General features: G+C 35.3%; 1 protein-coding gene across 2 annotated transcripts in view; it reads right to left on the bottom strand.

The window, feature by feature from the left end:
• The window catches only part of ASCC3 (activating signal cointegrator 1 complex subunit 3), a 330,464-nt gene that overhangs the window by 23,153 nt on the left and 281,283 nt on the right, over positions 1-26,028 (bottom strand). For both annotated transcript variants that reach the window (XM_057737877.1, XM_057737879.1), the window contains one exon: positions 11,098-11,322. In XM_057737877.1, the coding sequence (XP_057593860.1) occupies positions 11,098-11,322 (225 nt within the window). The remainder of the gene's footprint in view (positions 1-11,097; positions 11,323-26,028) is intronic.

Below are 26,028 nucleotides of genomic sequence, written 5' to 3'. Positions count from 1 at the left end.
AACTCATTGAGTCATCTCCTTGAACCATGGTTTCCCTTTTTCCCTAAACATCTGAAAGCGTCCAATTACTGGGAAGTTTTGCTGTAAATACCATACAGGAGGTAGTGGGAGTGGCTAAGATATAAACCTGTACTCTTATACTATTTGGCTTAGTATTGTATTTAATTATTTTTTATTTAAATGAAGAAGATTTTAATGTAAAGGCTTAAGGCACTTCTTAGGAAAGATCAGAGCTTTTAGGGCACGATTTAAAGTCCTGGTGTCTCCATTTGGTTTCAGCATGGACTACCTCAACAGATCACCTTTTAAGGAAGTTATTTAAACTTCTTTGAAAACAAATTTCTTTGTCCCTTGATAAAAAAAAACAACAAAAAACAAAAAACAGTGTGGGGCTAATCAAAACACCAGACACTTCTCATCAGTTCTGACTTTGTCATCAAATTTGAAAAATTTAGGTGTCACTTAAATTTTTGATACTTCTTATTTATAATCTTCCCATAAAAGCTAACAAAGTTTTTCTTGGGTACATCCAGAACACAAAGTATGTCACATCATTTACGACATAATAGAAATATATTTTAGAGTTAACATAAGAAGAGAATCTCAAAGACTAATGGCAAGAATAATCAATTCCATAATTGCTCAATTTATAAACTAGTGTATTTTAAGCAGGTTTAAAAAATTGAGATATGTACAGAAATTTTTACTCATTTTTGTTGGGTGGGATGCAAATGGAAATGCTGGTAACAGCAAAAGATTAAAAGGAATCATGACAAAAACACCTTAAACCAAAAAGTGACACAAATGACGACACATAATTTCAAATGGGCACAAGAGAAGGCAGGCTGTACCATGCATTCTGACTTCAAGCCAGAGTGAATACAACAACTATGTGTTTCTTTTGTAAAAGATTCCCCAGGACATGAGTTGTCAAGACTACAGAGTTTTTATAATCTAAATGATAGCTCATGTAAATGGTATATTTCTATAAATTAAAGAGAATAAAAAAATTTAGAGTTAAATGACTATGAAAAAGCAAGGAAGTAAAAGAACTGCTAAGAATGAGGAGACTAAGATAGACCTAGTTCCTCAAGTCCTCAAATCATTGTTTACTATATAAATATTAACTAATGTCCTACTCTTGTAAGGTGCTATTTTCACTCAGACAGCAGGGGTTCAGTGACTTGCCTAAGGCCTATACTAAAACAAGAGCAGAGCTGAATTTATAGTAAGAGCTGGTGGCACCGCGTCCCATACACAGAACACAAGGTCAATACTGATGTCCCATAAGGGCAGTAGTACAATTTTCAATCAGCAAGCAGGGCTGCAGCTTGGAAAACTGCTTGAACCAATGCTTTCTAGGCCAACAGCATCCGTGTATCAAATGAGAACAATATGGTACAATAATGAAAACTGTCACTCAGTCATGGAAATTTTTATCAAGTCCAGACTACCCCCCAAATTTTCCATTAGCAACCCTAATATTCTTTCCTCTTCCTGGTTTGTTACTTTTATCGCAATCTTACAAAGAAATTGCAGGAATGAGAGGATTTAGGATATGAAGCTGGTTCCCATCTCTTTATAACTAATTTTCTTTCCAGGTGGCTTCTGAAAAGCCAAATCCATTTTTATAAGTATAACTAATGCTTATAATTTATACTACAGGAAAATTGCACACACAATGTCTGATAACAGGGAACTAATTAAGTAAACTATGACCTCCTTATGAAGAAATATAGTGCAGACATTTGAAATTATGCTTGAGAAGAATATTTAATGTTGTAAACTACTAAGTTAAAAAAAAGGTTAAGAAATAGCATGATAAAAATTTACAAAGGAAGAAAGTGATAGAGTAAGTGTGTATTTGTGTAAATACACAAAGGAAAAAGAGCCTCTGAGCCTCCAAAGACAAAAAAGAACTGTAGACAACTATTGCACTCTAGTTAGTATACTTTTTTTTTTTGGCAGGAGTAAGGGTTAGTTATTCTAAAACTATTCATCAGGAGTATGATAGAATGCAGGACTTAAGTAAACATATTTTGATTAATGAGAGCCAAGTTTCTCATAGGTGGAGAAAAGAGTTACAATTTTAAAAAAGGGGAAGACTAAAAGGAACACTTGGTGTTAAACTGGAATTGGAGGTATTAGAATAAACTCATGGTTTTAATGAATACAAATGTTTTTCACATACCCAAACACACACACACACACACACACACACAACACACACACACACACACACACAGATAAGCAGATATACAAATAGGTATAGATGTCTATGTATACATACTTACATCTCCTAGCTTTGCCCACTGAGGGGGCCGGAGGAAATGATACCCAGGTAGTGATGGCGTCAACAAGCACCCAGGTTTTGGTCTCTAAAATCACTCTCTAATAAAAACAAACACCCGTGAGCCCATACCTATATAAATAAATAAATAAGTGAATAAAGTAAATAAATAAATGGAAGAAAATGGAAATTCTGGGAATGACAGAAATAGAAAATCACAGTAGTAATAACTGTTTCAGGCAAAAGTCACCAATGGATGATGAAAATAACGTAGGAAAATACGATGAGAAATAGGATAACTGCATAATCTCAAAGTATCTCATCACAACATATTAGTTACAAAAGGAAAAAAAGTAACTTTACAGTGGAGAGACCTGGCAGACACCACCTCAAGTGTACAAAGTTAAAAGCTCTGGTAATAACACACATCTGTGTCACAAGCCTCCTGATATGATATGAGAGGACAAAACATTTCTTCTACGGTATTCTTGCCAGTAATGTAGAACTTCAATGTAATTATGAGGAAATAGCCGGCAAACCCAAACTGAGGGACAGCTCTGAGATACCAGGCCAGTGCCAGATATCTCACAAGTGCCAACACGTCCTGAAAGTCAAGGAGACTAAAGGGGACGTGACAACTAAATGCAATCTGGGACCCTGGACTGGATCCTGGAACAGAGAAAGGCATTAGTGGGATAAAATCCAAATGGACAAAATTGGAATGAGGTCTGTAGATTAGTTAACAGGACTGGACCAGTACTGAGGCAAGATGTTAACATTAGGGGAAGCTGGGTTAAAGAGTCATGGAAATTTCACTGTATTATTTTCACAAACTTTTTATAAGTCTGAAGTTACTTCAAAATGAAAAAATTAAAAATACTTTCTGATTTAAATAAAATTTAATTCATTAACCAAAAAAAGAGCCTCACATTCGTGGAGGTGAAGATGTAATTACTGTGAGTGACTTTAATTTTAATACATTTTCCCAAATTTTCTACAATGAAGTGTACTACTTTTATAATTAAAAGAAAACTATTTCTCTTTAGATGTTATTTAGAATGAGTAAAAAAAAATTCAAGAAATACAAATATCCAAGAAGCAGTATATAAGAATATCTAAACAGAGGCTAAAAGTACTTAACTGAATACTTTCCCCTTAGAGTAAATTTAGAAATAGACTCCTTGTGAAATTGTTAATTTCTATTATTACATAGCCTTTGAATCATTATTGACTGAGTGGTGAAGAAGAAAGTATAAATGAGTTGATATACATTATAACTTTTATATCTAAATATGTACATCTATAAGTATACCGTTAAGTATAAAAATTTAATTCCTCCTGCAATCTCTCTCCAACCCTTCCTGACCCCTGAGTTCATTAACAGGTCAGTGTTTGAGGGGGAAAAAATAGCTACAGGAAACACAAATGAATATCCAGGGCCACAGCTAAAACTTTAGGAACTTTAACCTTTGTTTATAAAGTGTGACTAATAAAGAGTGGCAAATCATCTTCCTAGAGTGATAAACCATATGTTAGTTACAAAAAAGGGTGTAAAAAATTTGTTTATTATAGGCTTCTTTCCCTTCTAATTCCTGGTTGTTTGTGCATGCTCTATTTTATGAAACAGCCCTATTCTTTTAAATAACAAAATTAAGGTTTTTTTTTTTCTCTCCAGATAACAAAATTGTTAGCTCAATTGAAAACATTCAAACATTTTAGAAAAGCATAAAAAAGAAATTAAAAATCACCCCCAATGCTGCTACACAGAGACGGCTACTGCTAATCTTCTGATGGATGCTATTCTGGATCTTCTCTCTAAATATATTTTCACATATTTATGTAGTTATTCTACACAGATACAGAATTAATAAATGGAATTGTAATATTTTGCAGTGTCCTATAACCTGAAAGATAGTTGGGTTTTTTCTAAGTCTTCAATTTTGCAAATGCCTATACACAAATCTTCACAGACTCATTTACTCTACCTTTAAAAATACCGTAAGTCTCTTGAAAATCTTAAAAATTGTTTTTTAATTACAAGAATGTCCAAAAAGGTGTAATGTAGAAAATCAAAATCTCTTATGAGCTCAATCCTTCAGGTGAGCCTCTCCCACCCTGCTCCTCTCACAGTCATCTCCCAGCAAATGGCAGCTCCAACCTTCCAGCTGCTCTGGAGAAAAGCTTTGGAAACATCTTTGGCTCCTTGCTTTCCCTAAAAACCCTTGTCCAATCCATAAGCAGATTCTGTTAGTTCCCCTTAAAAAAAGAAATATACAGGATCCAACCAATTTTCACCAGTCTTACCCATACCAACCTGGCCCAGCCACCATCATTTCTTGCCTAGGCTTACAGCATTCAAGGTATAAAGTTCATAGATTTGATTTCAGATTCCACATTGCAACTAACTAAGGAATATAATATATCAAGATTTTGTACAGTATCAGAGAATATCTACAATTTTCTGAAAAGGCTATAAAAATACTCTTCCTTCTTTAAACTACATATCTTTGTGAGGCTGAATTTCTTTCATGTACTTCAATCAAAACACCATATTCCCTGCTTATCAGAGAGAAAAGACACAGAGCCACATACCGGAAAGCAGACACAAGACCTGCCCACACCAGGAAGCCTACTCAAGACACTGGACAAACCTCACCATAGGGCGCAGAGGGCAGAGATAAGAGGAATTACTACTAGGCAGCATAGGGAAAGGAGACAGCAAATCCTATACATCAGACAAAATGAGAAAACAAAGAAACACCATGCAGGCAAAGGAGCAGGAAAAAACCCCACAAGACCAAACAAATGAAAAGGAAATAGGAAAACTGCCTGAAAAAGAATTCAGAGTAATGATAGTAAAGATGATCCAAAATCTTGATAACAAAATACAGAAAATACAAGAAACAGTTAATAAGGACTCAGAAGAACTAAAGAGCAAACAAACAGTAATGGACAACAAAATAACCGAAATTAAAAATATGCTAGATGGTATAAACAGCAGAATAACAGAGGCAGAAGAACGAATAAGTGAGTTGGAAGACAGAATGGGGGAAATAACTGTCACAAAGCAGGAAAGAGAAAAAAGAATAAAAAGAATGGAAGACAGTCTCGGAGACCTTGGTGACAACATTAAGTGCACCAACATTAGAATCAAAGGCATCCCAGAAGAAGAAAAAACGAAAGGGTCTGAGAAAATATTTAAAGAGGTTATAGTGGAAAACTTCCCTAACATGGGAAAGTAAATAATCAAGTCCAAGAGGTGCAGAGAGTCCCATACAGAATAAACACAAGGAGAAATACACCAAGGCACATATTAATCAAACTAATGAAAATTAAACACAAAGAAAAAATATTAAAAGCAGCAAGAGAAAAGCAACAAACAACATATAAGGGAAAACCCATAAGGATAACAGCTGATCTTTCTGCAGAAACCCTGCAGGCCAGAAGGGAATGGCAGGATATACCGAAAGTCCTGAAAGAGAAAAACCTACAGCCAAGAGTACTCTACCCAGCAAGAATCTCATTCAGATTTGATGGAGAAATCAAAAGCTTTACACACAAGCAAAAGTTAAGAGAATTCAGCACCACCAAACCAGCCTTATAACTACTGCTTAAGGAACTTTTCTAAGTAGGAAACACAAAAGAAGGAAAAGACATACAAAAACAGACCCAAAACAATTAAGAAAATGGTAATAGGAACACACATGTCAATAATCACCTTAAATGTAAATGGATTAAATGCTCCAACCAAAAGACACAGACTGGCTGAATGGATACAAAAACAAGACCCTTCTATATGCTGCCTACAAGAAACCCACTTCAGACCAAGGGACACACACAGACTGAAAGTAAGGGGATGGAAAAAGATATTCCATGCAAGTGGAAGTCCAAAAGAAAGCTGGAGTAGCAATACTGATATCAGACAAATTAGACTTTAAAGTAAAGGCTATTACAAGAGACAAGGAAGGACACTACATAATGATCAAGGGATCCATCCAAGAAGATCATATAACAATTGTAAATATCTATGCACCCAACATAGGAATACATAAGGCAAATGCTAACAGCCATAAAAGGGGAAGTGGACAGTAACATGATAATAGTAGGAGACTTTAACACCCCATTTACATCAATGGACAGATCATCCAAACAGAAAATAAATAAGGACACACAAGCTTTAAATGATGCATTAGACCATCTCAATTTAATTGATATTTATAGGACATTCCATCCAAAGACTACAGAATACACTTTCTTCTCAAGTGCACACGGAACTTTCTCCAGGACAGATCACATCTTGGGTCACAAATCAAGCCTTGGTAAATTCAAGAAAACTGAAATCATATCAAGCATCTTCTCTAACAAGGCCATGAGACTAGATATCAATTACCTGAAAAAAACTGTAAAAACTACAAACACATGGAGGCTAAACAATACGCTATTAAACAACCAAGAAATCACTAAAGAAATCAAAGAGGAAATCAAAAAATATCTAGAAACAAATGACAACGAAAACACAACAACCCAAAACCTATGGGATGCAGCAAAAGCAGTTCTAAGAGGGAAGTTTATAGCAATACAGGCCTACCTCAAGAAACAAGAAAAATATTGAATAAACAACCTAACCTCACACCTAAAACAATTAGAGAAAGAAGAACAAAAAACCCTCAAAGTGAGCAGAAGGAAAAAAATCATAAAGATCAGAGCAGAAATAAATGAAAAAGAAAGGAAGGAAACAATAGCAAAGATCAATGAAACTAAAAACTGGTTCTTTGAGAAGATTAACAAAATTGATAAACCATTAGCCAGACTCATCAGGAAAAAAAGGGAGAAGACACAAATCAACAGAATTAGAAATGAAAAAGGAGAAGTAACAATGGGCACCACAGAAATACAAAAGATCATGAGAGACTACTACAAGCAACTATATGCCAATCAATTGGATAACCTGGAAGAAATGGATACATTCTTAGAAAAGTACAATCTTCCAAGACTGAACCAGGAAGAAATAGAAAACATGAGCAGACCAATCACAAGTACGCAAATTGAGACTGTGATTAAAAATCTCCCAACACACAAAAGCCCAGGGCCAGATGGATTCACAGGTGAATTCTATCAAACATTTAGAGAAGAGCTAACACCTCTCCTTTTCAAACTCTTCCAAAATATAGCAGAAGGAGGAACACTCACAAACACATTCTATGAGGCCACCATCACCCTGATACCAAAACCAGGCAAAGATGTCACCAAAAAAGAAAATTACAGGCCAATGCAAAAAATCCTCAACAAAATACTAGCTAACAGAATCCAACAGCACATTAAAAATATCATACACCATGCTCAAGTGGGGTTTATCCCTGGAATGCAAGGATTCTTCAATATACACAAATCAATCAATGTGATACATCATATCAACAAACTGAAGTATAAAAACCATATGATAATCTCAATAGATGTGGAAAAAGCTTTTGACAAAATTCAACATCCATTTATGATAAAACCTCTCCAGAAAATGGGCATAGAAGGAAATTACCTCAACATAATAAAAACTGTATATGAGAAACCAAAAGCCAACATTGTTCTAAATGGTGAAAAACTGAAAGAATTCCCTCTAAGAACCGGAACAAGACAAGGGAGCCCACTCTCACCATTATTATTCAACATAGTTTTGGCAGTTTTAGCCACAGCAATCAGAGAAGAAAATGAAATAAAAGGAATTCAAATTGGAAAAGAAGTAAAATTCTCACTCTTTGCAGATGACATGAGTCTACCAAAAAACTGCTAGCACTAATCAATGAATTCAGTAAAGTAGCAGGATACAAAATTAATGCACAGAAATCTCTTGCATTCCTATACACTAACAATGAAAAAGCATAAAGAGAAATTAAGGAAACTCTCCCATTTCCCATTGCAACAAAAAGAATACCTAGGAATAAACCTGCCTAAGGAGGCAAAAGACCTGTATGCAGAAAACTAGAAGACACTGATGAAAGAAATCAAAGGTGATACAAACAGATGGAGAGACATACCATGTTCTTGGATTGGAAGAATCAACATTGTGAAAATGACTACCTTAACCAAAGCAATTTACAGATTCAATGCAATCCCGATCAAATTACCAATGGCATTTTTCACAGAACTAGAACAAGAAATCTTACAATTTGTATGGAAACGCAAAAGACTCCGAATAGCCAAAGCAATCTTGAGAAGGAAAGATGGAGTTGGTGGAATTAGGCTTCCTGACTTCAAACTATACTACAAGGCCACAGTGATCAAGACAGTATGGTACTGGCACAAAAATAGAAAGGAAGATCAATGGAACAGAATAGAGAACCCAGAGGGAAACCCAAGCACATATGGGTACCTTATCTTTGACAAAGGAGGCAAGAACATACAATGGAAAAAAGACAGCCTCTTCAATAAGGGGTGCTGGGAAAATTGGACAGCTACATGTAAAAGAATGAAATTAGAACACTTCCAAACACCATACACAAAAATAAACTCAAAATAGATTAAAGACCTAAATGTAAGGCCAGACACTATAAAACTCCTAGAGGAAAACATAGGAAGAACACTCTATGACACACATCAAAGCAAGATCCTTTTTGACCCACCTCCTAGAATCATGGAAATAAAATCAAGAATTAATAAATGGGACCTCATGAAACTTAAAAGCTTTTGCACAGCGAAAGAAACCATAAACAAGACAAGAAGACAACCCTCAAAATGGGAGAAAATTCCTGCCAACGAAGCAACAGGCAAAGGATTAATCTTTAAAATATACAAGCAGCTCATGCAGCTTAATACCAAAAAAGCAAATAACCCAATCTACAAATGGGCGGAAGACCTAAGTAGACATTTCTCCAAAGAAGACATGCAGATGGGCAACAAACACATGAAAACATGCTCAACATCACTAATCATTAGAGAAATGCAAGTCAAAGCCACAATGAGGTATCACCTCACACCAGTCAGAATGGCCATCATCAAAAAATCTAGAAACAATAAATGCTGGAGAGGGTGTGGAGAAAAGGGAACTCTCCTGCACTGCTGGTGGAAATGTAAGTTGGTACAGCCACTATGGAAAACAGTTTGGAGGTTCCTTGAAAAACTAAAACTGGAACTACCATATAATCCAGTAATCCCACTACTGGGCATATACCCACAGAAAACCATAATCCAGAAAGAAACATGTACCATAATGTTCACTGCAGCACTATTTACAACAGCCAGGTCATGGAAGCAACCTAAATGCCCATCAACAAATGAATGGATAAAGAAAATGTGGCACATATATACAATGGAATATTACTCAGCCATTAAAAGGAATGAAATGGAGCTATATGTAATGAGGTGGATAGCCCTAGAGTCTGTCATACAGAATGAAGGAAGCCAAAAAGAGAAAAACAACTACTGTATGCTAACTCATATATACGGAATCTAAAAAAAATATGGTACTGATGAACCCAGCGATAGGGCAAGAATAAGGATGCAGATGCAGAGACTGGACCGGAGGACATGGGCTTGGGGTGGCAGGGGGCAAAGGGGAAGCTGGGAGGAAGTGAGAGAGTAGCATAGACATATATACACTACCAAGTGTAAAATAGATAGCTAGTGGGAAGTTGCTGTATAACATAGGGAGATCAACTCGATGATGGGTGATGCCTTAGAGGGCCAGGACAGGGAGGAGGGGAGGGAGTCACGGGAGGGAGGGGATATGGGGATATATGTATAAATACAGCTGATTCACTTTGGTACACCTCAAAAGCTGGTACAAGAGTGTAAAGCAATTATATTCCAATAAAGAGCTCAAAAAAAAAAAAAAAAAGACAACAAAACACCATATTGTAACAGAGTGCTTGCAAAAGGTGTTTAATTTAGCAGACTTCTATTAAGCTAGATATGAAAGATACTTGCAAAAATGTAAAACGCGATTATAATTCTCACTAATTGTTTTGGAAAACAGTTATTTTTCGTGAAAAATCATTATATAATAATGGGTATACTACTGTTATTTTTAAATGAAGTAATAAATATTTAAGAATGTTTCCATTTTAATTAGTATAGTAAATACTCATAGATATAACCACCCCATAAGCATTAGTGAACCACTGCTCTATAGCTTCCCTCTCATTCAGAGGAAAATTCAAAACCCTTATCACAGTTTGCAAGCTCCCTCCATGACCTGACCCCATTTTATCTATAATCTCCACTCCCACCCCCTCTGACCTCATTTCTAACCACGCCTTTTCATTTTTTTTTTTACAATGGCCACCTTGGTTTTTCTTGAATATGCCTAGTAAGTTCCTACATGAATCCCGGCACTACCTCTTCTTAGTGTTTGGAATAACCCCATGGCTTACTCCCTTCCTTTGTTTCTTAAATGTCACCTTATAAGCAAGATGGACCATATTAAAAAATAGTACAAAATGGCACCCTCCATCTTTCTCCTTATTTCCTTTATTACACTTTATTATTATTTTAAAATAGCAGTGATGGCCACTTGACATATTTCTAATTGTCTGTCTTCACCATCTCTAGTGAAAGCCCATCACAGCAGGTTCTCTTCTGCCTTGTTTACTACGGTTTGCTCAGAACCCGGCAAAGTACTTGGCACTTAGTTTACCTTCAGTAAATTTCGACTGAATGGATGACTGAAACTGCCATCTTATTGTGTTTATGTTTGCTTTTCCTTCAAAAATCCTTGATTTGATTGACCAGATTTTTCTCAACAATGCCAATAAAAATCTTTAAATGCAAGTATCTTAATAAGAGAAAATGTAGGTAATTAGAAATGACTTTCGTACCTGACATACTCTGAGAGCTTGGTCCAACACTGTTTTGGTATCAGTGTCATAATCTGGGCAGGGCAGCATGGTTCGGCTGAGATGTGCCTGCAGCAGGAGATGTGCTTTGGTGTGAGGGCTGTCAAATGAATGAGGATTTGATTCCAAAGGAAGACATTTTGCCAGTTCGCTATTCATATGATCTTCATTGTGTCTTACTGGCAAATCTGTGTACTCTTCTGCATCCTGAAAAAACAAACAAACCCATATATATATATAGATATATAAAAATAAATGTATTGTATCAAAAGTATAATAGTTACTGTACTTCTTAGCTTTACTGACATTTAAAACATGTTTTAGAAAAACCATAAGACAACCACATCCCTTAAAATTCTGCTTTGTTCAATACTGCTATTAATTTTAAGCAAAAGCTAGTAATGTATAATACATCTAAAATTCATGAATGCTTTCCTTACTTACACAATCAACAAAAGTAAGAGATCCTAGTAGGCATCAAATACTATGCCCGACAGTGGGCCTGAAGCAATGAACCAGAAACTGAGAGTTCATCAGGGAAAAACAAGTTCTGTGAAGTGGAAATGAATGTTATGATATGGTAAGTACAGAGTGCTGAAGGGATACTCAGTTTGGGGACTTAGTTATTTTAGAAGGTCAATGAAAGCTTCTCAGAAAAAGTGAAATTTTAGTGAAGACTTACAGGATGAGTGGAAGAAATAGGGCAGGGCTGGGAGAAAGGGGATGAGAATAGAATTGGTGAAGTAAGAATAGGGTGAAGACCAGGATCATTAACTTAAAGACTTACTGTAATAAATTAGATTAAAATAAAATTGTTCAAAATTGGGGGTTTCTGGTTCCACGTGCAAGCTTAGAAGCCACCAATCCATCCTAACAAAAAACTGAACAGGTTGAAAAAACCAACAACTCACCTGGAATCCATTTGAGAAGGGAAATCCACTTGGGCTTCTAACAAGGAGAGGGGAAAAGAACCATTCTAAAACATGCTAGAGCACTCTGTCCTTCTTAACAAGGCCTGCTCTCAGGAGAAACTAGTTAACTGGAGCCTAACTCGCTAGGATATTATCAAAACCCAACTGATCTGGGGAAGGGAAATACCCAACTGTAACCAGCTCTAGCTTTGCACGTGGGAGAAGAGAAATACCCGACTCCAGCCCACTCTAGCTATCCTGTCCCACCTAAGGAGGGAGGGTAAAAATCCCTGAGAAACAGTTGTGAAGTTCACGGTTCAGATGCACAGACTCACTAAAGACTTGGGACCTAATCATAGGACCAGAGAATATTCCCCCTACACCTCCATGCCCCACCTCATCACATTACTGAAGGTCTATTTACAGCAGTTCTATTTACCCAGTACATTATGTCCAACTGTCAAGAAAAAAATCACAAGGTATACCAAAAGGCTAAAAACACAATCTGAGGAAATAGAGCCATCATCAGAACCAGCCATGACAGGGATGTTAGAATTATCAGATCAGGAATTTAAAACAACTATGATTTATATGCTAAGGGCTCTGACAGATAAAATAGACAGCACGTAAGAACAGATGAACAATGTAAGCAGAGAGATGGAAATCCTAAGAAAGAATCAGAAAGAAATGCTAAAGACAAAAACACTAACAGAAATGAAGAATGCCTTTGGTAAGCTTATTGGTAGACTGGACATGGCTGAGGAAAGAATTTCTCAGCTAGAGGATATATCAATCGAATTTCTGAAAACTGAAAAGCGAAGAGAACAAAGGCTGAAAAAAAACCACAAGAGATATCCAAGGACTGTGGGACAATGACAAAAGATGTAACATACGTATAATGGGAATACCAGAAGAGGTAGAGAGAAAGTAAGAGAAGAAATATTTGAAACAATAACGATTGAGAAGTCTGTCCCTCCCAGTTAATGTCAGACACCAAACCACAGATCCAGGAAGCTCAGAGATCATCGAACAGAATAAACAAGCAAAAAATTACACCTTATCTTCCAACTGCTAAAAATCAAAGGTAAAGAAAAATCCCTGAAAGAAGCCAGAGGGGAAAAACACCTTACTTATATAGGAACAAAGATAAGTATTACTCCTGAATTACTCTCCTCAGAAACCACACAAGCAAGAGGAGAGTGGCATGAAATATTCAGTGTTGAGAAAAAAACCCTACCAACTTAGAATTCTGTACCCTGTGAAATTATCCTTCAAAAGTGAAAGAGAAATACAACTTTCTCAGACAAATAAAAATTGAGTTAATTTGTTAACAGTAGACCAGTAGACCTGCCTTGCAAGAAATATAAGAAATTCTTTGTAAAGAAGGAAAATAATATAGGCCAGAAATCTGGATCTATGTAAAGAAAGGAAGAACACTGAAGAAGGAATAAGTGAAGGTAAAAATAAAAACTTTTGTCTTATTGTTAATTGACCTAACAGACAACACTTTGTTCAAAACAATAACAATGATGTATTCAATTACATATACTTATGTATGTTTTATGCTTACACACATGACATACAGATATACCACCCATTAGGTGGTATAGTGGTATTTGAAAGTGGAATTTGATTACTTGTAAATGTACACTGTAAACTCTACAGCAACCACTAAGAAAAGCAAAAAAAGAAGTATAACTGATATGCTAAGAAAGGAGAAAATGGAATCATATAAAATGCTCAATCAAGACCACAAAAGACAGAGAAAGTAGAAGACAAAAATGGGAACACAGAACAAGGGCAACAAGTAGGAAACAGTAACAAATATTTGCTGAATATCTACCTTATGAAGGAGACAGACATTATCCAGTCACATAAATAAATGCAAATTTGGTATGGTGACAAATGCTATGAAAGAGAAATTACACAAAAGCATGACAGTTTAGCAAAGAAATGTGACCAAGTTAGAAAGGTCATAAAGGTCTCCTGAAGGAAAAGGCAGATATGCTATGTTACAGACAGCGAGCAGATGGCACCTAGATGAAGAGAGACCTGAAGAGTGTTCTAGGAACAGTATGCAGTACAGGCAAAGGCCCTAAAATGGGAGAGAGAATAGTGAGTTCAAGAGACTGCAAAATGCTGTCTAAAAATAATTTAAATTGATGTAATATCTGAAAAAAATATCTTAAGTGAGTATTCATAACATTCTGTTTAACTGAACTGGATAAATAAATAAAATTTTATAATATACAGTTAAATATATTTAATAATAGAAATATTAAAATAATCATTATATTTCCTCTTTCATGAATTATGTCTCTTGTCTTACTTTGTTTTGCAGTAGTCAAAAATATCACAGATACTTTACACTATCTTGAACACTGTCTTCACCAATTTGTGCTGCTTTATGTAAGGAGTGTATGCTGACACATTAGCAGTTAATAATAATTTGCTCCATGTGTCATCTTGGTTTTCTTTTCATATGTCATTTCAGATCTTTCCTGTTTGAAGTTATCTGCCCAAGAAGAACCAGTTATATACGGCAGTGCTATTATTTTTGATTTCAGGTGAATTTCAGGATGGAAGCATTGTCACGTGACAACTGACGCATCTTAACCTAATATCTGGGCTCATCCAAATCCCCATCAACACCTGTCCATCCTAGCCTTGCCAAATGGCTTAAGGAAAATGTAACAGCAGATAAGGAAAAAGATGGTTCAGAAATCTAAAATATGACCTTTTATCTCAAGGCAATTAAAATGATATTGGAGAAAACAATTTATATTAATAATTAGCTTAAGTGCAGAATAAAATACTGTTATTTAGAGAAGAGCACTGAAGTGAATTGGACGTGCTGGGAAGTTTTCTAAAAGAGACAGTGTTTGTTTGAGGCTTAGAACATTTGTAGAAGAGGAGAGAGGGAGAGAGTCCTTGCATTCCAGACACAGAAAACAGTAGGAGCGGATCCATAAGAACAGATAAGGAGGGTCTAAGGTTTAAGCCTCCAGGATGAGGAGAGTGATGATGCTATTAATAGCAGAGAGGTTGGGAGCACTCAGTGAGGGGAGCTTTCTGGTAAGTGTGCAAAATACACTCAAAGAGAGGACCACAATCCAGATAGCTGTGGAGGTGGAAGAAGGAAAAATCAGCTTTAAATCTGTTTCACCATTTAAAATTTATTCACATTTAGATTTCTTCCTACTGTTCATAACATTTAGATTTCTTCCTACTGTTCATAACATATAACTTCCTCTGACCTTTTTCCAGAAGAATATCAAAGAACTATTTTAATACTACAAACTGTATTGGTCTTCCAGGTTTTAGATATGTAGGAAATAGGTTTAGACTTATAAATTACATGAAAAGTTAAAATTAAAATCAAATTATATGGAAATTAGGAATTTGGCTGAAAGCACTGATTAATAGTATTACCTAAGTAATCCACTTCCCTCTGTACAAACCTGTTCAAATTTGATTATATACATTACACAACCCCTCTTCCCCACATTGTGTGTCTGTGACAGAGAGAGAGAGAGAGAGAGAGAGAGAGAGATTGATTGATTGATTAGATATTGATTGACTGATTGGGAGGCAACAATATAAACTAGGCATTTCCCAGTCTTAGTTCCCAAATACCTTTGAAAGTGTGAACATCCTTTTGTGACATATGATTCTAGTATCCAAAGATGTACCTTTTTTCTCCATAAAGCATGACTTCTAAATACAAACCAACTACTTCATTTGGTGCTAAAGAAACAATGATCTGCTCCAACACTAGAGGGAAAACTAGTGGTGTCCAACTCACTGAGAATCGGCATATCTGAACAAGACTGACTACTCAAAATTACGCTTATTCTACTTTTGGGGTTATTTTCAGGTAAATTTTATCATTAGTGCTTTTTACTGTATTTGCTTACTTTAGAATCTAAACACCATGTAAGATGTAACTCCACTGTTCTCCAAACCATGCCAATTCTGCTTGAATTACTCCCGATTTATTGCTTTAATCCCCTGTTTCACCAGGACTGTGAATTTGCTCACTGCCAGCAGTATCAGTATCAGATGAGTCTGCTAACAGCTGAGGACATTTTAGGTTGGAAAAAATGCTCTGCAGTACAGAGATCCTTCTAGGTTGATCAGGGGAGCAATCAGATCTTTAATGTAGATTACCCAAAGACAGTGTGATCTTACTGAAAAGTTAAATTCAGTGATGTCTTGGTGCAGAAAAGCAATCAAAGGGTTTCTTTATTAATTAAGCTAAGGGTTCCTTCAGGGTTCCTTAATTTTGCAAAATCTATACCCTTTAATAATAAAAATGAAAAATATTCTAATAACCACAATGGACAAGGTCTTAGTGTGCTGAGTCATTTGTTTACCAAATATTTACTCAGCACATACTATTACTGGGTACACAATGGTGAACAAAAACAGAGACACGATTGATACCCTACTCTCACAAAGCTTTATAGTCAAGTGGGGCAGCCAGACCTCAACCAAAACCGACCATGAATAAATGTAAAATGACAACTGGATGGGTATAGGGAGGATCAGGTACAAATAGTAACAGTGGGTCAGGGAAGGTATCTTTGAGGAAGTTAAGACAGCTGAAAGACAGTAAAAAACATTTTTTATTTAAGTAAAAAAAGGGAAAAGTGATAGGATAAGGTTCAAACTTGAGTTGGAAATGAGGGACATGGACTCATTACAGGAAAACACTCTTCAGAATGCTTATGCAGATTTTATTATTTAATATATTCTTTTGATAAGTAATGTCTTTTTCATTATTAAATTTGACACAGGCAATGTTCATGAGAGCTTCAAAGAGCTGACATTTTATTTATGTTTATAAAATATCAAATCAATAATAGTTTCTGTAGTTAAAAATTATCCATAATTAAATGAGGTCTCATCAAAAGCTATTACTTCCTTTGAGGATCCCTCATTTTCTGTTTCCAGTGTTTGAATTAAAGGGGAATCCAAAGAATGTAGTAAGTTATTCATCCCCTTAGAAATGTTACAGACCATGAGGGTGCTGTGCACGGTGTGGCGTGGCAGAGAGAACACTGGCTCTGGGAATTGATACAACAGGTGGATTTTCAGTTCTGCCATTTACAAGCTATGTGACCTTCTGAGACTAACTGAACCTCCCTAAGTCCCAAATTCCTTATCTTAAATTGGGATTTGGTGTGAGGATTCAATGTGATAGTGTTTATGAAACACTTTAAAAGCTGTAAGACTTGGTATAAATGTCAGGCATTATTACTATAATAATAATCCCCACATCTGATACCATACAAAATGTTAACTGAGGCTTAAGATTCCATTATTTGAGTTCTGTTCGATAGTTTTCAGTTGTAAACCTTTGTTTACAATTACGTAAGAATACAACCCTATCTAAAATGGCAATTAGCTCACTTTAAAAAACATCATGATTCTTAAATATTATTCAAAGAAACAAGATGATTATTACTTTTTACCGATGCTTTACTAGTATTGGCACATTCATTTTCTCCAAGTAATCAAACAATTTTTATGTAACTGTGTTATAGAAAATATTGGTTCTTTGAAAGACAATATTCTCAATATAAGAGACAGCCAAATTAAAGATAAAATATTCAGAAATTATATTCTCGAACTACAGGTTTGATACTGCAGGCTTTAGTCTCCAATCTCCACTTAGGTTTCTTTTAAATTCATATTAATTAAATATTCACAAAAGCACATCAATGTGTGATAAGGAAAGATGCTCTTTTCAGTGCTTTTCCGTGAACTAACTCAAAATATTATGATGAGACAGAGAAGAGGAAGAATCATTTATATTACACACTTGCTGCAACTGTTCTGAAGACACAGTATTACGGATAGTTTTCTAATTGAAACTTAAGTGCTACGAACCAAAAGAATGAAACAGAAAATACTGATTTTCAGATCAATTAGAATATACAAAAATATTATCAGCATCTTAAATATAATTTTTCATGGTTTGATTATGGACTTGGGAAGCAATTTAAAATCAAGACGCACTGAAGACACTACTATTTAACTCTCAATTGCTCCACCAGACCCTCCTGTGAAAATCATAATCATTTATTCCTGGAATTCCAGTTCACAATTTTTCTAAGCTCTTTACAATGTGGTGTATTTGCTTCACCAATTTTCTTAGCTCTTACCTCCTTTAACTATTTTATTCTGGGTGTTTCAGAATACTTACAAAGGAGACTTTTTTTTTTTTTTTTTTTTACTTTGATTAGGAAAGCAGCAAACCCAGGATCAGCAGAGAGAGCTAGTAAAATAATAAAATCCCTGCTTAAAAACAAACAAGCAAACAAAAACCCTTCCTAGTCACTTCTTCCTCAGTAGGACACTCTATTTACTTCCAAATTTCTCCTCTAATTTTAAACAACTTGTCTAGTTAATTTCCTGTGTGTGATCACTGACTATAAGTGAGGTTCATTTTCTTATCTACATCATGTAGGTAATTAAAGGAAATTGAAAGTGGGCAGTGAAGCTTTTATGCATCTGGGATTGAATCTGAATGGAGGGCAGTGAGGTCAGTGGAGTCCATTATATTTTTATGTGAGAGTCTGGTTTGTCTGCCCTGTCCTTGTTTATTTAGCGTTGGCTGGACAGGCTACTAACTGCAAATCTATGTCTCTGATTTGCCCAGCTGTCTTTGAATAAAGACATCTTCCCTGCAAATGCTGAATGACAGTGATTGACAACCTATGATGAACTCTGCTTGCAACCCCCTGCTACTGTTTTCAGATTGCAAAAGAGAAATCAGAATAAAGAAACATCTTTCATAATCACATCAAATGGGCCCTGCTGTTCACTCAATAGTTTTCATTTTGTTTCCCTTTTCATCACAAACCTCAATCTGTTCTACAAATGCCAATAAACTAAGCTAATCCACATAAAGTAAAAAATTAAAGCAAACAAAACACATGTACGTATGCCACTACATTTTGCTTGTATATTTACGCTGAGTTTAGTTTATGGAGGATACACACTCTCACGTAATGGTTTGTTCATACCACTGCATCACTAACTTGTTTGCTTGTTCTCCAAAGAACAATCGAGCAAGTCTACGTTGCTGAGCTATGTCTTTCAGGGATTAGCGGGCCCTTGGGTTTAGTTAGGACTCACAACTTTACTCAATATGATAAGTCTTACATGTCCTTGTGGCCCTTAAATTCATTGATTGTACAGCTTACCTTTTAGATTCATTAATAAGAAGCTTAACAAATACTTAGTATCTACTTTGCTTTTTTTCTTTAGTGAACGTGTGTTAACAAGTGAATTCTGTTTGACTGTGTAAGTGTTTATTCTAAAAGAGTCTGTTTTACCTAAGCAAATGACTGAGGTGAGAAACAGCCAGAATGGGTTCATGAGTGGTCTTGTGTAAGCATTATGTAACAGTAAACTAGTACTTTTATGTCACTGGACACATCACTGCCTACGCTGAACTCACTAAGCAGCAGATAAGAGGGCACTTGGACAGTGGGGACGGTAATCTGATCAAGGTTAGGGACTAAAGAAGCTTTATGCTATAACTTTAGCTCTGTCATGGGAAAAGCAAAACTTGTAAAGTTAATGAGTTCTAGACTTTAAGTAGCACTTGATTAATTTGTAACATTCTGAGGCGTTAAAACAAACCAAAATTAAGTTTCTCACATTCCAGTGCTGTCTTTTGGCCACTGAAGCTGTAGAAACAGCATTTCAGTAAATTTCCCTGATAGGAATCCTGTTTAATTTCTGTGCCTCTCTTAAGTACTAATTGTATGTTATACATTTTATAATAATTCTTGAAAAATAATTTGGCATTTACCAAGCCAGGTTCAGATATAGTAAGGGATAAAACAAAAATGCCTCATATTTTTATCTTTATAGGTATCTTCCAGATTACCTTTTATTCATTCATTAATCTATGACAAAACTGTGACATAACTTATTTAAATCAAATACATATAACCAGTATTGTTTCTAACACTTATGATTTATACTTTTATTCAAATTATCTATTTCAAGGGAATAAATTATATACTACTATAATGAATAAGGTATATGTCTAAAATAAAAGACTGCTAAAAACTAGACTTACATGGAACTTACAATGACCTCAAAATGCAGTGAAAAATATACTTGGAATAAATTTAAGATTACCAGTTACAAAAAAAAGTGAAAAAAGAGCCCTTGGTTATAAAACATTTATTGGAAAATGATAAAACTAAGATCAAGTTAAGCAATAAAACATTTGTTCAATATGCATACAGTTTGCTTCACTTAAAGTATCAAGATAATTTTATTATATGCAGATGGCAAACATGTAAACACTGACATGTAATTACTCATAGATCTATGTGTGTTTTCTATCAGGGCTTAGTTGAGAATATTTTTCTGATTTGTATCAATGTCTTAAACCTATGGACATATGTTTGGCCTTCAACCAATTAGGGCAAGCACAGAATCATTTGCCAAAAATAAATATGAACAAGAAATTATACGTTATTCTTTCCACTGTAAGAATGACCCCCTGGTTGACAGCTGGATTTTAAGGGATCTTACAATAGTGAGTACCAGCAGGTCTGTTGTACTTAAAATAATTTCACTGGTAAGAATTCCATCAGAAACTTCTATTTCCCAGGATTTATAGCTAAGTCCTTAAAAAAAGTGTTCCTTGATGAAACTTAAAAAAATTCCTCAGTTTTCAAGCATATAATATAAATGCCTTATAGCTTAACAATGTTTAGGTATTTTCCTCTTAAGAATAAAACTCTTGAAGCTATCAGGTTTGAATCCTAAAAGAGAATAACTGAGATTAGCAGCACTACATAATAATTACGTATGTTCAAATGTTACACTTTGCAATCCATCTTTAAAAGCTAAACAAACTTTTTTTTTTTTTAAACCACCTTGCTTTTGCCTTTAAAACTTCACATTTCTATTAGGTGACTTTCTTTATAATTTGCATTTCTATGGGCTATGAGACAATATCAAATAAAAAATAAGCAAAAAACTAAAAGATAACCAAAGTGTAAACATTAAAACACTTCCAATATACTTAATATCTACTGAATCTCTTTCTTCCAGGAGTTAAGATAAACATATACAAAAAGTAAAATAAATCTAAAAGCAAAGTATCAAAACAGGCCAATACACAAGAAATATCACAAGATAATATAGAAGTGATTGATGAATGAATGAAACAAACACTGGTGTCATGAATTTAGAAAAAGCAACCATAGCATCTGAATAAGGGGCTATTTTAAGAGGGAGCTGAGCCAAGATGCATGGATGGATATTAGACACATTGTCCAGGTGGGAATCATAGGCAAACGTGTGAAGTTGAGCATCCATATATAGAGAATATTTAAAGGTGAGCGAAGGTTCAGGTAAAAAAGGAAGGCTGTGGAGAGCCTTGATACCCAGGTTATGGAAGTAACGCTGTATTATGTACATAATCAGATTTTTGAGGGGAGAAATGATGCAAATGATGCTTTAAAACAGACAAATTGGCAGGGATGAGTTGAGTGAATTAGAGGAGAGAAACTAAAATAGCAACATCATTTAGGAGACTGGTTAGCACAATTACTTAGAAATAGGGTGATGGGAACCCAGACAGGAGCTGAAGAGTGAACATTCTTTAAAAAAGGGAGAAACTTGAGAATGCATTACGAAGGAATGGTCTCGGTAACTAGTTTAATATGTGGAACTGGGGAGGAGAAAAGTAGAAGTCATGGATTACTTGAGGGAATTAATCTTGGTGGTATGCAAATACAACTGACAGACAAAACAAGGACAGGAATCCTGGGAATAATGAAGAGAAAGATTGAGACATCCTGAGTGTGGGTCACAGAGGGCTAATGAAGTGGGAATGTCCACTGAGCAAGCAGAAGTTGGAACTGTAATTCATAAGAGAGGTCAAGACTGGTGACTATGCTGTGATATTCACCCATTTAAAGGTAACACTTTAAACTGTAATTGTGGTGTGACCTGAGAAAGTGAGTACATAGGAAAGCAAGAAAAAAAAAATTGAGAACAACTGGAGTTAGACACAGGAAGAGGAGCCAATGTCAAATCATAAGGAAAGGAACTGGATAAGATGTGAATGTGCATTTTTAAGGATGAAGAGAGTATCAAGAAGTAACCCACGTTGTCGAATGCTATAAAAAGATCAAAGAGGATGAGCACTGAGAAAAGACTACAGCACTGGGTACTTATGAGGGCACTGGGGACCTCTAAAGAATCTGAATAATAGCAACCCAGATTACAGGAAGCTACGAATAAATGGATAAAAAAGAAATGGAAACAGGTTGAGAATTCATTTTTTATTTTGGCAGTGAATGGGAGAAAGAAAATAAGATGGTAATTCAAGAAGGATGTTAAAATCAAATAAAGAGGTTTCTTCCTTTCCCCAGACAAAGGGTGACCTATACATGTTTAGAAGTACATTTTTTTTAGTTAAAAAAGTTGTTTTAAAATTTATAATAAACAATATCAAGAGATCTACTGAGAAAATTATACAACAAAAGACTTATGAACGGGAGTACCAGTGGAGTACTAGAGCCATCTAGTAAGAATCAATTGTTGTCTATTTTAAGAATATACTGCATTTTGTTTATCTACTCATAGTTTGGGCTTTTCCCACTTTTTGGTGACTATGAATAATGCTCCTATGAACATTCATGTACAACTTTTTGTTTGAGCATGTTTTAATCCCTTTGGGTATATCACTAGGAGTGAAACTGATACCCCATATGGGAATTCTGCTCAGTGTTCTGAGGAGCAGCCAAATGTTTTCCAAAGTGTCCTCACCATTTTACATTCCCACCAGCAATGTATGAGAGTTCCACTTTCTCCATATCCTCACCAACACTTGCTATTGTCTGTCTTTTTGACTATAACCATCCTACTGGGGACTTCCCTGGTGGCACAGTGGTTAAGCATCCACCTGCCAATGCAGGGGACACGGGTTTGATCCTTGGTCCTAGAAGATCCCACATGCCGCGGAGCAACTAAGCCCGTGTGCCACAACTACTGAGCCTACATGCCCGAACTACTGAAGCCCACACACCTAGAGCCCATGCTCTGCAACAAGCCACTGCAATGAGACACTCTTGCACCGCAACGAAGAGTAGCCCCCGCTCTCAGCAACTAGAGAAAGCCCATGCACAGCAATGAGGACCCAATGCAGCCAATAAATAAATAAACAGACAAACAATTAAAAAAAGTAGCCATCCTAGTGAGTGTGAAGTGGTATCTCGTGGTTTTAATTTGCATTTTCTAATAATTACTGATACTAAGCATCTTTTTATGTGCTTATTAGCCATTTGTATATCTTCTTTGGAGAAATGAAAGAAGGGTCTATTCAGACCCTTTTAAATTAAGCTGTTATCTTTTTTTTTAATTTAATTTAATTTTATTATTCCATTTTTTTTTTAAATTTTATTTATATATTAATTATTTTTTTGGGAGTACACCAAGTTCAATCATCTGTTTTTATACACATATCCCTGTATTCCCTCCCTCCCTCGAGTCCCCCCCCCACCCTCCCTTGAGTCCCCCCCATCCTCCCCGTCCCAGTCCTCTAAGGCATCTTCCATCCTCGAGTTGAACTCCCTTTGTTATACAACAACTTCCCACTGGCTATCTATTTTACAGTTGGTAGTATATATATATCTGTGCTACTCTCTCGCTTCGTCTCAGCTTCCCCTTCACCCCCCGCCCCCTCCCAAACCTCGAGTTCTCCAGTCCATTCTCTGCATCTGCGTCCCTGTTTTTGTCACTGAGTTCATCAGTACCATTTTTAGATTCCATATATGTGAGTTAGCATACAATATTTGCCTTTCTCTTTCTGACTTACTTCACTCTGTATGACAGACTCTAGGTCTATCCACCTCATTACATATAGCTCCATCTCATCCCTTTTTACAGCTGAGTAATATTCCATTGTATATATATGCCACATCTTCTGTATCCATTCATTTGTTGATGGGCATTTAGGTTTAAACCGTTATCTTTTTATTACTGAAACTAAAAATTTCTTTATATATTCTGGATGCAAGTCTTTTATCAGCTATATGATTTGCAAATACTTTCTTCCATTTGGTGGGCTATCTTTTTACTTTCTTGATGGTATCACTTGCAGCACAAGAGCTTTTTTAACTAAGTCCAATTTATCCACTTTTTTATTATATTACTTCCACTTTTAGTGTTTTATCGAAAAAGCCATGACCTAACCCAAGGGTGAGGAAAATGTACACCTATGTTTTCTTCTAAGAGTATTATAGTTTTAGCTACTACAATTAGGTCTATGGTTAATTTAGAGTTAATTTTTGTGTATGGTATGAGGGAGGGGTCCAATTTTATTCTTTTGTATGTATATATCCAATTACTTCAGTAGCATTTGCTGAAAAGACCATTCTTTCTCCATTTTATTGGCTTGTCACCCTGGTATAAAATCAATGGACCATAACTGAAAGAATTTATTTCTGGACTCTCAATTCTATTTCATTGATCTATATGATTATCCTTTTGCCACACTAGCTTTTCTTGATTAGACTAGCTTTGTAGTAAATTTTGAATCAAGTAGTGTGTCTTCCAGCTTTGCTCTTTTCCAAGATTGTTGGCTATTTGCCTTGCATTTCCATATGAATTACAGTATCAGCTTCTCAATTTCTGAAAAAAATTCAGCTGGGATTTTGATAGGAATTGCTTTAAACCTGTAGATGAATATAAAGAGTATTGCCATCTTAACAATATTAAGTCTTCTGATGCATGAACATGGGACAGCTCTTCAATTATTTAGATCTTTAATTACTTTCAACAGTGTGTAATAGCTTTTAGGTGTACAGGACTTACACTTCCTTGGTTAAATTTATTCCTAAGTATTTTATTCTTTTTGATGCTGTTCTGTATGAAATCATTTTCTTGATTTTATTTCATATTGTTCATTTTTAGTGTAGAGCAATATAATTGATTTTTTATATATTTATCTTGTATCCTGAAATCTTGCTAAACATTTACATTAACTCTAATAACATTTTGGTGAATTCCTTAAGGCTTTTCTACATACAAGATCATGTCTTCTGGAACTAGAAATAGTTTTATTTCTTATCCAATTTGGATGCCTTTAATAGCTTTCTCTTCCTTGGTTGCCCTAGCTGGAGTCTATAGCACAATGTCAAATAAAATGGTGAGAATGGACATCCTCATCTTGTTCCTGATCTTAGGAAGAAAACATCTAGTTTTTCATCACTCAGTATGATGTTAGCTGAGGGTTTTTTGTAGATGCCCTTTGTCAGATTGAGGAAGTTCAATTCTATTCCTTTTTTGTTGAGTGTTTTCATCATGAAAGGGTGTTAGATTTTGTCAAATGTTTTTTGCTCAGTCTGTTGAGATGATCATGTGGTTTTTTTCCCTTTATTCTATTAAAATGTGAATTACATTAATTGCCTTTTGGATGTTAAATCAGCTTTGCATTCCTGGAATAGATCCCACTTGGTGATGGTGTATAATCCTTTTACTCAGCTTCTGGGTTTGATTTGCTAGTATTCTGTTGAAAATTTTAAAATCTATATTCACAAGGGACATTAGTCTGTGGTTTTCTTGTGATGTCCTTGTCTGGTTTCGGTGTCAGGGTAATACTGGCCTCATAAAATGAGTTGGGAGGTATTCTCTCATATTTTTGAAAGAAATTATATAGAACTGATATTAACTCTTAAAATGTTTGGTAGAATTTATCAATAAAGTCATCTGAGCCTGGGCTTTTCTTCGTGGTAAGTTTTAAAGTTACTAATTCAATCTCTTTCTTGTTATAGGTCAAATTTAGATGTTCTATTTCTTCTTGAGTCAATTTTGGTAGTTTGTGTCTTTTTAGGAATTTGTCCATTTCATCTACATTATACAATTTTTTTTTGGCATACAGTTGTTTATAGTATTCCCTTATAATCTTTTTTACTTTTGTGAAGTCACTAGTAATGACCTCTGTTCCGTTATCAGT

Source organism: Hippopotamus amphibius, chromosome 6, assembly GCF_030028045.1.
Source record: "Hippopotamus amphibius kiboko isolate mHipAmp2 chromosome 6, mHipAmp2.hap2, whole genome shotgun sequence".
In the NCBI taxonomy this organism is placed as follows: domain Eukaryota; kingdom Metazoa; phylum Chordata; class Mammalia; order Artiodactyla; family Hippopotamidae; genus Hippopotamus; species Hippopotamus amphibius.
The sequence above is the reverse complement of the archived record's forward strand: the minus strand, read 5'-3'. Positions and strand labels throughout refer to the sequence as shown.